This window comes from Ceratosolen solmsi, unplaced genomic scaffold, assembly GCF_000503995.2.
Source record: "Ceratosolen solmsi marchali unplaced genomic scaffold, CerSol_1.0 scaffold48, whole genome shotgun sequence".
Classification (NCBI taxonomy): Eukaryota; Metazoa; Arthropoda; class Insecta; order Hymenoptera; family Agaonidae; genus Ceratosolen; species Ceratosolen solmsi.
Window position 1 is genome coordinate 85,845 of NW_011948440.1, and position 10,798 is coordinate 96,642.

Here is a 10,798-nt window from a genome sequence, read left to right on the forward strand (position 1 = left end):
ATTAATTAGAATAATTAGCCTTGCACTTACTTTCGCGTTGATAGCAATGACCTTATGAAGGTCATCGGATGAACATAAATAAAATAGAAAATAGTAAACTATTTATCGATCGTGTTTGGTGATTGAATGGAAGTGCCGATTAAATGGACTACAAAATGTGGAAAAATTAAAAAATATAGTTCGCAACTTTGTCATAAAACTAAATGGATTACAATATCCTTTATTATGTCGGCGAAGCACGTGTCCGTAAAAAATTACTATACAACAAGTATTATTAAGATGTTGGCTTTAATCCCTTCAATGACATAATTGTCGATATAAATTAAATGTTAAAGGCATTAATTAGCTTTTCCCTCTATTATTATAATAAAATATAAGGTAATAAGTACGCGAAATTCAACTCACCTTCACTACGTTACAAGCCGGTTGCGAATACGTTCAATATGGACAATACTACAACGTTACGGCAGATCTATAGTTTTTTAATGGAAATTTCATGGAGCCGAGACTAGTGAGTTTTCGTTATTGCGCAGCCTGCACAATAATAAAAAACATAATATTTATTGATTTGACGGAATTCTGACGGGAGCAATTACTTTTTGTTTCATCGCATGCAAATAAAATATATTTCACAAGATTGAGAAACTCCATCGTCCTTAGTGACTCTTTTGTGATTATAAAAACGCTTATACGTTTAATAAGAAGTAAATTAGAATTTTCAAAGCATCTAGTGATAAGGCAAAAAAATCCCTAATTTCAAATGATAATTCAAAAACACAAGCGTTGATCGTGAAAAAGATGGTTATTAATGTTATTCCATACAATAATAATAATAATAGTAATAGTAATGGTAATAGTAATGGTAATAGTAATGGTAATAGTAATAGTAATAATAATAATAATAATAATAATAATAATAATAATAATAATAATAGTAATAGTAATAGTAACAATGATTTATATACATGAATAAGTGAAAATTTGTAATAATTTCTTGATTATCAACAATTTTTTTTTTTTTACATTGTATTGTGTTATCAAAAAGAGACTCGTAAGTCATTTTCAAAATGTTAACGTAAACATAGTCAAAAACAACAACGTTAAAATATTGTCTTTTTCCATAAATTATGATATTTCAAATATATTGTTGAATGAGAAGGTGGTTCTACCACTCTGGAATCCCAAACTTTTCAATTCGCTTCGATTGCGTGTCCAAATCTATTTGAACTTTTTTTCTCATGTAAAAAATTGGACAATCTCGGCTGTAAAATCAAAAAAAAATATCACATAAAAGCTCTTACAGCATAATGAACGATGGAATGAAATAAATGAAGAAACACATATATTAGGCCTTGTTTAATGAAAGTTTATGAATTACCTTGTGCAAATAACTTCCTGATGAAGACTTCCTTGGCATCTCTGACACTCGGTCCATAATCTGCAAAACTTCTCTTCTAATTTTCTGCCATTGTAAATTTCATTCTGAATAATTTGCGATTCATTTTGCTCGCAATATTGACAGAGAGCATTTTTCTCCCGTTCAGCCGTCAACACAGCCTTACATCCTAAACACGTTTCCTTCTTACGCGTGAAAGCCACCAGAGCTCCGACTTTGGACGTTGCCACTGATTTTGTTCTCGTGTGCTCTCCTTTTAACAGCAACGACTCCGCTTTATCGCCAAGTATCGGTTCGAAAATACGTACGAGAGGTTTTGACAATTGATTTTCTAGATAATAATTCGTGTCGATGGGTATGCTATTTTCTAATACGTAAATCGGATCTTCGGCCTTTTGGTAGGCTGGTACCCCTTTCGGTCCACTGATAAAGACGTACGGGATGCGATCGCCTAATTTGGGCGCTGTGCCAGCATCGCGTTTCTTCATTTTAGCCGCCAATTCCACGTGCGCTTGCTTTGCCGTGTATTCAGTTTTTGTTAATTCTTTGGTGACGACCAATTGTGATATGTCTATGCGATTGCATAAGAGATCGCTAATTACCTGTTTGGCGTAATCCAGTGCGTCCTCGGGATTCCTGTAAGTATTAATATAAGCGTCATGTAGGGGTGAAACATTGAGATTTACGCGATGAATTGCGACGAATTCAAATATCATACATCGAATATCGAACCTGTCAATAAGTAATTTCTGAAGACACGTATTCATCATATTAGCAACCAATGGGCAATTATCTCTTCTTACAGTTTCTAAGCCTTTGCAATCCATTTTATCATATTTATCGGGTTTGGTAAAATATAGACCGGCGTAACGTTTCTTATTAATCAAAAGATATGGGAAGTAAACCTTTTCAAATTCCAATTTAATAGGCTGAATGAATTTTGAAGTCACGTATTCGGCAGCTTCCTTTCCAAGTTTCATAGCATCTTCGATGCTTTTAACACCAAATTTAACCATTACAGAATCAGTGTCGCCGTATATTACAATAGCATCGTTATCATAGCCATTTTCTTTTCGATAATGGGATTCCACTTCTTGTTTAGTTTTTTCTATCATCGTACGCCCATAAGCAGTGACACTCTAAAAAAAAAAAACAAAAACAAAAACAAAAAACATCGATAATATTTGTAAAGCTAGTTCGTGCTTATCATATATATATATATATTGTGGGATGCACTTTTATTTTTCATTATGAATATTTTTATAAATATAGTGTTTGTTTAATTATAATACTTACGCCAGATATTTCTAAACAAGGTAATTTGCCTTGTTGTGCTCCGGTGAAGCCATAAACAGAATTAGCCGATACTTTTAAAGCATATTGTCGGCCATCGAGCACTTTTTGTTTCAAAGGATCCGTTTCTTTCTTTAATTCTGCTTTAGCAATTTTTCTCGCTGACAATAGATGTTCTAAAATCTCAGGTAATATTCCCTTTCTAACGTTACTTTTAACAAAACTCGAGTTTGCCGGCGTTTTGGTAATATCGTCGTTGGCAATATTATATTGATTTTGAGTCGAAGTATGTACAAGTGTTGTATAGCAAATATTGTGCGCCATAATTATACTGGGATACAGAGAGCTAAAATCTAATGTTGCAATTGGATCGTTGTAATACCCACGAATAGGTTCGATTACTGTAGCACCTTCATATTGTTCATCCGAACCTTGACCATGATGAACAGGTATTAGATATCCTCTTTCGATCGTCTATGTAAGAGTACAAAAAAAAAAAGCGTAAAAATTTATTTGCATTTATCACATAAAATGTTTATTAATTTGTTGTTTCAATTTCAAAAATCGCATTACCTTTCGTAACAGCTGTGATACGACTTTAATTTGCTGACCTCTGGTTAATAAACTGGAAAGAGATACGCCTGTTACCCTTGCCATTTCCATGTATATAATAATACACATGAGCTTATCTAATAATCTAAGAGGCAAATATGCATCCTTTAAACAATAAACAGCCAAACGCCTTCTTGTTTGCGCATTTCCATTTTGTAAATCAGTTATTATACTATGATGAACGTCTTCTTTTTGTTCTTGTAAAAAATGATAACTTACGGCGTTCAAGGTGTAAGATCGCAATTTGTAATCTCTGACAAGTACCTTCGATTAAAAAATCAAATATATCGTACAACGTTAAATGAACGCGATTATTAAAATTTTTACGTAATAAAATTTACCAATAATAAATCAAATGGTACACGTCCTTCAAAATTAACGTATTTATTTTCTCTTCGACCCATCTGCTTACTCTGTAATACTTGATTTTTAATTACGGATTTTATATTTTTTATTCTACCTAAATAGCTAAAATTTTTAACATTTAAGTGCTGTGCCCGATTAATTAAATATGGAAAGTCGAAATTATTAATATTATATCCGGTAAATATATCAGGATCTAATTGGCGAATAAAATCAGCCCATTTCTAGACAAAAATAAATAAAATTTATTAATACGACGAATATGATAATAATAATAATAATAATAATAATAATAATAATAATAATAATAATAAAGTAAAATTTTTATTTACGCAAATGCAAACGTACTTCTAACATTTTACTTTCTTTTTCAAAGCTTAACACTTGAGATCCTACAATAGGCGCACAGGTATTTAATGTGAAAATATTTCTTAAAAATGGCTCGCTTTCACCCTGTAGTATTACCATATTAGCAATTTGAATAACAGGATCGTGATTAGGCTCCGGGAATATGCCTGCATTTGCAAATAATGTTAAAATTAATAAATTGACTGTTGGTATTTTTAATTTTTTCAAAGTATCACATACCTTTACGTCCAGCGCATTCAATATCAAAACTGAGAATTCTAAAGGGTGCGACCTTAGACCATTCTCCCTCGGGTGCATGAGCAATAAACAAATCCCAAGCCACATCGACTTCTATTTGGCATCTAGTAATTGGATTCAAGTAATGATTATATTTCCCTCTTAATTTCCAAGTCCCTTTTTTTAATTCTATCCATGAACAACCAACCATATGCGTATCAGCCATAAATCTATACGTACGGATAAGAAAAAAAAAGGATAAAGCTTAGTAGGGCGGTCTATGTATAAAAAATCTTTCGTTTACTCAAAATATCTTGTATGAACCTTATGTCAAAGTCAATATTACTTTCATAAGCTACGTATTTATGATCCAATACTGGATACACAATTTGAGATTCCAACAATCTTTTGCATGGAGCAATTAATTTTGGTAAAGCAACTGTTATTTTTAAAAAGAGCGATTTTTTATTTCCCGTATATCCATAGACTGTCTGACGTTCAACTATATCGACTGCCAAAATGAAATCTTGAATATTATCGCTGTTATTCTTTATATCTTTTCTAACTGCAATGTTTAAAGCTTCCTGTAATTCATTAATAATACAATATATTTAATATTTAATACTTTGATGTTATTGCAAACTATTATGAACATTTGAAAGATATTTAATCAAACCTTGAATGATTTGCAATGTGAATTATTAAACGATGAATGAGCAGATACAAAAAAATATGGGCTAAAGCCATGTACGTGACAGCAAATTGAATTTCCTTGCTCCGTTACTCCATACATTCTCATTATTGGAACAGGACCTACTTTACTTCCGGGCATGTTGGGTAATGGCTTATCTGAAGTAAACGACGATGTTGAACAATTTCAATTGTATTAATCCAAAATATTTGACAATAATATGCATAATTTTTTTCACCATAATATTAAATATACCAGATATTTATTTAAGCATAAGCAATTTTGGTATTTAAAATTAATGATCATTACCAACCTATATAATGATCGACGTCAATTTGTTGAAAATATAGATTATCCTTTGATGGATCAATCGGCGGAGGTTCGGGTCTACTCCATTTAGAAGGTATATTTTCTTGCTCCGGTCCCTAAAAAATTTTTTTTATTTTTTTTTATTTTTTGTTATTATGTAATTTGAATAAATATCCATATACAGATGGATATATCAGCAAGTCAGTTTTTTTGTTTTCAATAACCTACATCTCCAATAACTTGTGTTCCTTCGATATTCGTGTCATCCTCAAACTCGTCCATCGCTGCAAGTTCAGATTCGAATACAGATTCTTCCTCATCGTGCCTAAAATATAATTTAAAACGTATAAATCGATTTTTGCTTTAATTTTATAGGGAGCAATTTCAACACTTATGACAAATAAATTACAAGATTAACATAAAATACTTAGTGGCTTAAAGGTTATAACAAGTTTTTTTTTTAAATTTCATGCATCTCGATAATAAACGTTATATTAATACGATAAATAAATATTCTCCTTACGATAGCTTTATTTTTTTACTGTTGTTTCCCGATGATGTAAATTTACGTCTGTTCATTGTGGAGGATGCGATTTCCAGTTTTTTAAAGTGAGTAATGAAGTTTTTGTTATATCTCCCGCCTGCCAAATACAACAGAGAATATCTGCGTTGAAAAAATCCCGCGTAATTTCCTAAAATTCTCAAAGCCATCGATTTTTCATTCCTTCTTTTTTTTTTTTTTTTTTTTTTTTTTTTTTTTTTTTGTCCCCAATTTATCTTTCATATGCTAAAAATTACAAAAGTGAAAAGCTAAATTCAAGTTTATGAACGATTTATTAAATTATTAGTATTGTTTGTGCAATGTATATTATATATTAATATGTCCGTCAAAATTAATTGTAAATTATATTATAAATTACAATATTGTTTCAAGAGTACAAAAATGATCGGAAAATGAGATTTTTAACTAGACCGTAAACATATACGACAGACGAATTAAGAGAAAAAGTTAAAACAAACATTTTATAGCTATAAGAGTAACATTATTAGCATGCTATTTCTCAAAGTGCCGTACGTTTCATCTTTATCGCTATTCTTAAATCAAAAATATCATTTTTCAAAAATTTGGATAAATATATTTTCACAAATGAATTTTGTATCTTTATTGTAATGAGAAAGAGCCGGCGAAGATCGACGAGGAAGCCCGAGTAACCACCGAGTCCAAGTGCCCGAGGTGAAGCCGATAGCATATACCGTATAGCCAGTCGCATACCTACAATCTTATGTCCAATAAAACATCCGTTGTTATCTTTCCCTTTCTCCCTCTTTGCTCTCTTAGTTACTAAGCTTGCTCTCCTTCTCCTTCTCTTTCTCTCCCCCCGCCCCGCTATGTAACATTCTCGCATGTGCACACACTCGCTCTCTCTCCATACATACGCGTGCGCATATGCATATATATTTATATATGTGTAGATACACACCCTCGCGCACACGCGTGCGTACGTGCCAGTATCTCTGTTTATCTCTGTCAATCTATCATTCGACTGACTGTCCTTCCTTCGTCAGCTCTCGCTCCTTCTCTCTCTCTCGTTCTCTCGTTCTCTCGTTTCTATGTTATTCATGGATGTTGCTGCGCTTGGCTCGGCATGCAGGCATCATAAACATACGCCCATGTAACGTATACTTACAACGTTGTGTTGGTATTCGTCATGTGCATGCGCGCGCACTTACACACAGCTGCGTGGCGCTAGTGTGTGAGAATGTTGTCGCTTGACGTATGCGGATCATGAGTAGATTTAAGTCGACTGAAATTAAACCACGTAACCAGTCGACATTCGTGCTGTTCGTAAGTACCATTGTTTAACACACCTGCAGCTTCATATGACACGACAACAGTTTCTTCTTTTCGTTGTTTTCAACCGAATTCTAACAGCTTTCCACGTTTATAGCTTTACCATTGCCAGCGAATTATCTGTTTGTAAAATGGTCGACCTATTTTCCGTCGTCTGTTATTCTTTCGTTTCGCGAACTACTGTACAGTGCACTTAATGTTTGGGAACTGTCAAAAGATTCTTTCCATGATATGCGTATAATGTTTTCAGGCTGTTCTTGTTTTCTTTTCTTTTTTTTCTTTTTTTTTTTCTCTTCTTTTTTTCAAATGTAATGTAACGTCGTATCGTTCATTTGGCAACGGATGAAAAAACAGATTTTTTTTAAGAGCTCTTGAGGAGAGAGAAGTGCATTAGCTTGAACTTTTTATGGCAATGAAACATTTATGCAATATTTGTGAATTTGTGATAGGATGTCGTTTATGCGGTGTTTTTTGCAGAGTTTTTAATCTCATTAAGCGATTGTTTTAACTATTAATGTGACATCGGTTAATTACCATATCGGGACAAAAATTCCATCTGTTAGCATTTTTGCCGTTTTATCAGCTACATCGAACATTAATTAATAACGATTAATATTTTTTATTTATATTTAAATGACTCACGCCCACACACATTCTAATATTCATCCGCGCACGCACAAATGCATGCGTACGTAAATACACGCACACGCACACGCACAACCACAGCCACAGCCACAGCCACAGCCACAGCCACAGTCACAGACGAAGACGAAGACGAAGCGAAGACGATGACTCCCATCCAAACCAAATGCATATATGCATATAATTGATGTTTGAAACAATTTTAATTTATTTTTTTTAAATGTTTAAAAAACATAATAAATATTTCGAAGACAAAATGACGTTTTAACTGGGCTTTTTTTCTCTCTCTCTTTTTTTTAATATGTACTCTCTATTTCAACGATTTGACTGCAAATTTTTAATCCATTATATATTTAATACTTAAATGTTAAATCGAATTGTGTAATTTAAGAAGAAAAATCAGTGTATTAATTCATTGTTAATATGTTAATCGTGTTAATCAAGCATTAATGAAGTAATAATTTTATAATACTATTTATTATTATAAATCATTTTTTGTGTTGTTATCAATTTTATTATTCTGTTATAAAGACGTCTTATCAATATATGTATATGTATATATATATATATATATATATATATATATATATTAGTATAGATAAAATTTAACATTTATGTTTAACCTGTAGGCACGGAATAACTACAATTTTTAATGTATCTATTATATTGTTCCAGATAGATGTTTATTTATGCACTCTCAATTGTAAAAATAATTATCTCCCATAATATTTAATGCCACCTTTTTTTTTGCAAATAAATAAGTAATTCTTTTGATCTTTCAGTTTTATGGTAAATAAGTAAATAAATATAAAGAAGAATCATGAGTGACGAGGATGAAGGTTTTGATTTGTGTGCTTGCATGTGGAATCATGATCTAGCAATGCAGAGACTTTTGTCTATTGTGAGTTAAGAATTATGCATTTAAAGTAACATTTAATTGAAAAGCAAGAAAAAGTAAAAATGAAAAAAAGAGGAAAAACTTTAAACAAATTCAATTAAAATCAATATGAATAAATTGATTTTAAGTCTTTGCAAGTTATCCTCGTCTATCTTTACAATTGTATAAACATAACTTGAATGTAATTTAAAAGAAGAAAAATGTTATTACCTTCAATTGTAATATATACTTACAAGATATTAAATGCTTATCTTTTCATATTTTCTTATACTATATAAGTAGTATTATCCGTAAATTCACACGAATCCATAATTCTATTATAATTAATGATATTTTAAAAATCGTTTTATTTCCTAACTGCTTTGATATATTTTTTCATTTTAGTTACGACAATCACAAGCATATTGCACAGATAATGAGTGCCTTACTATGTCACGATGTATGTAAATTTAATCAGATCCACCGCATCATTATGCAGTCGTTTGAATTGCAATTTTTTAATATATTTTTCATTTCAATAGTACCAGACCCAGCAAATATTTCAAACGATAGTCGTTTCATGATGGTGTGTTTATTTGCTATATTTGGTATGTTGTTATATGCTCTTAGACCCAATTCACTTCGACAGTTAGACAGCACAAAAGCTAGAGACAGTGATCCAGTATGTATGATTAATCAAATTCATTTAATCTTTTATTATATGTACGTGAAATATGATTGTTTCCAGGATTCTGATGGTGAGCCACCAATGCCACCGCCCACTATCAATTAAGAATTAATATGGCTTGTAGCTGGATTTCTCAAGTCATTTAACATTTTTAACTTGATAATAAAAAAAAAAAAAAAATTGTAAGAAACTTGCTTTAACACTCTTACGCTGTAGATCTTTTTTTATTCGAAAATATTCAAATGCATAATATAAAAAACAGGGGCCAAAATATTTTATGTTAGTGCATTCTCTATAGTATAAATATATCAAATAATGGTAACAGGTAATAAATGTAATAATGAGTTATAAGAATTATATTAAATACACTTTTAATCTTTCCATTAAATGTGCAATATTTTAAGTGTATAGAAGAATATGTAATATCTATAAATTTGCAAGTAGAAAGAAATTCTTTAGTAGGAAAATTTAAATTTCTTAAAGGCAGTTATAATGCAAGTTAATAAAGTTTTAAAATTTAAAAATGATTCTAATTGAAATCGTTTCTCTGCATTTGTACATGAATTTATCATCCTAGTGATAATGATTGATATTATGGAAAAATTTTGTTCCAAGTTATGTTTGTACATACAAAAAAATGAAGTGAAATATAAATTAATGAAATAATTAATGCCGTTAAAAGAACTTTTTATACATATTTGTATTTTCTTTTCCCTCTTTTATATAAAGTTTTATATTAGTATTAAATTACTGTAATAATCAAATGATATAACGAAAATGTAAAAGTATATAACCAATAAACACAAAGTTAAATGTAAGTTTAAAAACTTATATATATATTATTTATCATGAAATTTATCATCTCGTAGAAATTTAAATTACGTTTTCAATACTCACGTTTAATTTTATTTATTGTAGATACATACATATTCATATATATGTGTATCTTTCGAATATATATATATATTTTTTTTTTTATCAAAATGAGTCAAATTAGTACATTTTAGACATCATTCATCCTATTTTATTAATCTTACAATATAAGAACTACATAGTGTACTGTATACGTAAAGAATTCATTTACGAATAGCGACTAATTTTAATTAGCATTCATCATTATATATATAAAAAAAAGGAAAAAAAAAAGAAAAAAAAAAAAAAAAAAAAAAAAAAAAGAAGAGATAACACTTATTTACAGGAATCAAAGGATTCTCCCTTATGTTTTTTGGCAACCGGTTTATCCTCCTGGTTATCGGAGGATTTTTGTAACCTAGGTATTCTTTTATTTTTTAAGAATGCCATTGTATCAGCATACGATCTAAAATGAATTCTCATTTATTAAAATAATGGCACAAAGTTAATGAATAAAATATTAGAAATGTACCTGGTAGTTAGCACTGTAGCTTCTTTTTGAACAATTAAGTTACCATCCATTGTGCACAAAATTTGATTCGAAGATTGGGGAATGGACAGTTGAGAAGTGCCACTTT

The 10,798-nt window shown here is 30.6% G+C and overlaps 3 protein-coding genes across 4 annotated transcripts in view; 1 reads left to right on the plus strand and 2 right to left on the minus strand.

The window, feature by feature from the left end:
- Window positions 1–1,146: 1,146 nt before the first annotated feature.
- PolD1 (DNA polymerase delta 1, catalytic subunit) lies at window positions 1,147–6,496 on the minus strand. The gene is made up of 13 exons (XM_011503740.1): window positions 5,773–6,496; window positions 5,478–5,574; window positions 5,254–5,365; window positions 4,926–5,098; window positions 4,574–4,833; window positions 4,253–4,479; window positions 4,013–4,179; window positions 3,643–3,888; window positions 3,263–3,565; window positions 2,693–3,163; window positions 2,129–2,535; window positions 1,379–2,032; window positions 1,147–1,262 (listed from the first exon to the last, which is right to left on the minus strand). Exons 1-13 carry the CDS (start codon window positions 5,958–5,960, stop codon window positions 1,166–1,168), a joined length of 3,402 nt encoding a protein of 1,133 aa, XP_011502042.1. The 5' UTR covers window positions 5,961–6,496; the 3' UTR covers window positions 1,147–1,165.
- A 501-nt stretch (window positions 6,497–6,997) lies between these two features.
- On the plus strand, window positions 6,998–9,494 carry LOC105365548 (small integral membrane protein 14). Of its 2 annotated transcripts, none has more exons than XM_011503742.1 (5): window positions 6,998–7,095; window positions 8,526–8,644; window positions 9,026–9,080; window positions 9,163–9,302; window positions 9,369–9,494. In XM_011503742.1, exons 2-5 carry the CDS (start codon window positions 8,564–8,566, stop codon window positions 9,411–9,413), a joined length of 321 nt encoding a protein of 106 aa, XP_011502044.1. In that variant the 5' UTR covers window positions 6,998–7,095; window positions 8,526–8,563; the 3' UTR covers window positions 9,414–9,494. The 2 variants fall into 2 exon arrangements, with proteins under 2 accessions (XP_011502044.1, XP_011502045.1); XM_011503743.1 differs by lacking the exon at window positions 6,998–7,095 and adding an exon at window positions 8,366–8,446.
- A 967-nt stretch (window positions 9,495–10,461) lies between these two features.
- Window positions 10,462–10,798, minus strand: part of LOC105365613 (uncharacterized) — a 7,854-nt gene continuing 7,517 nt past the window's right edge. The window contains exons 19-20 of the mRNA XM_011503828.1: window positions 10,693–10,798; window positions 10,462–10,626 (exon numbers count right to left, since the gene is read on the minus strand). The exon at window positions 10,693–10,798 is cut by the window's right edge and continues 310 nt beyond it. Of these exons, the coding sequence (XP_011502130.1) occupies window positions 10,497–10,626; window positions 10,693–10,798 (236 nt within the window). The 3' untranslated portion in view covers window positions 10,462–10,496. The remainder of the gene's footprint in view (window positions 10,627–10,692) is intronic.

Coding starts and splice junctions, on each gene's coding strand:
- PolD1 (XM_011503740.1), bottom strand. CDS start 5,960: ATGGCTTTGAGAATTTTAGGAAATTACGCGGGATTTTTTCAACGCAGA. Junction 3,566..3,642: donor TACCATTTGATTTATTATTG/GTAAATTTTATT, acceptor TTTTAATCGAAG/GTACTTGTCAGAGATTACAA. Junction 1,263..1,378: donor CAGGAAGTTATTTGCACAAG/GTAATTCATAAA, acceptor TTGATTTTACAG/CCGAGATTGTCCAATTTTTT.
- LOC105365548 (XM_011503742.1), top strand. CDS start 8,564: ATGAGTGACGAGGATGAAGGTTTTGATTTGTGTGCTTGCATGTGGAAT. Junction 9,081..9,162: donor GTGCCTTACTATGTCACGAT/GTATGTAAATTT, acceptor TCATTTCAATAG/TACCAGACCCAGCAAATATT. Junction 9,303..9,368: donor AAGCTAGAGACAGTGATCCA/GTATGTATGATT, acceptor GATTGTTTCCAG/GATTCTGATGGTGAGCCACC.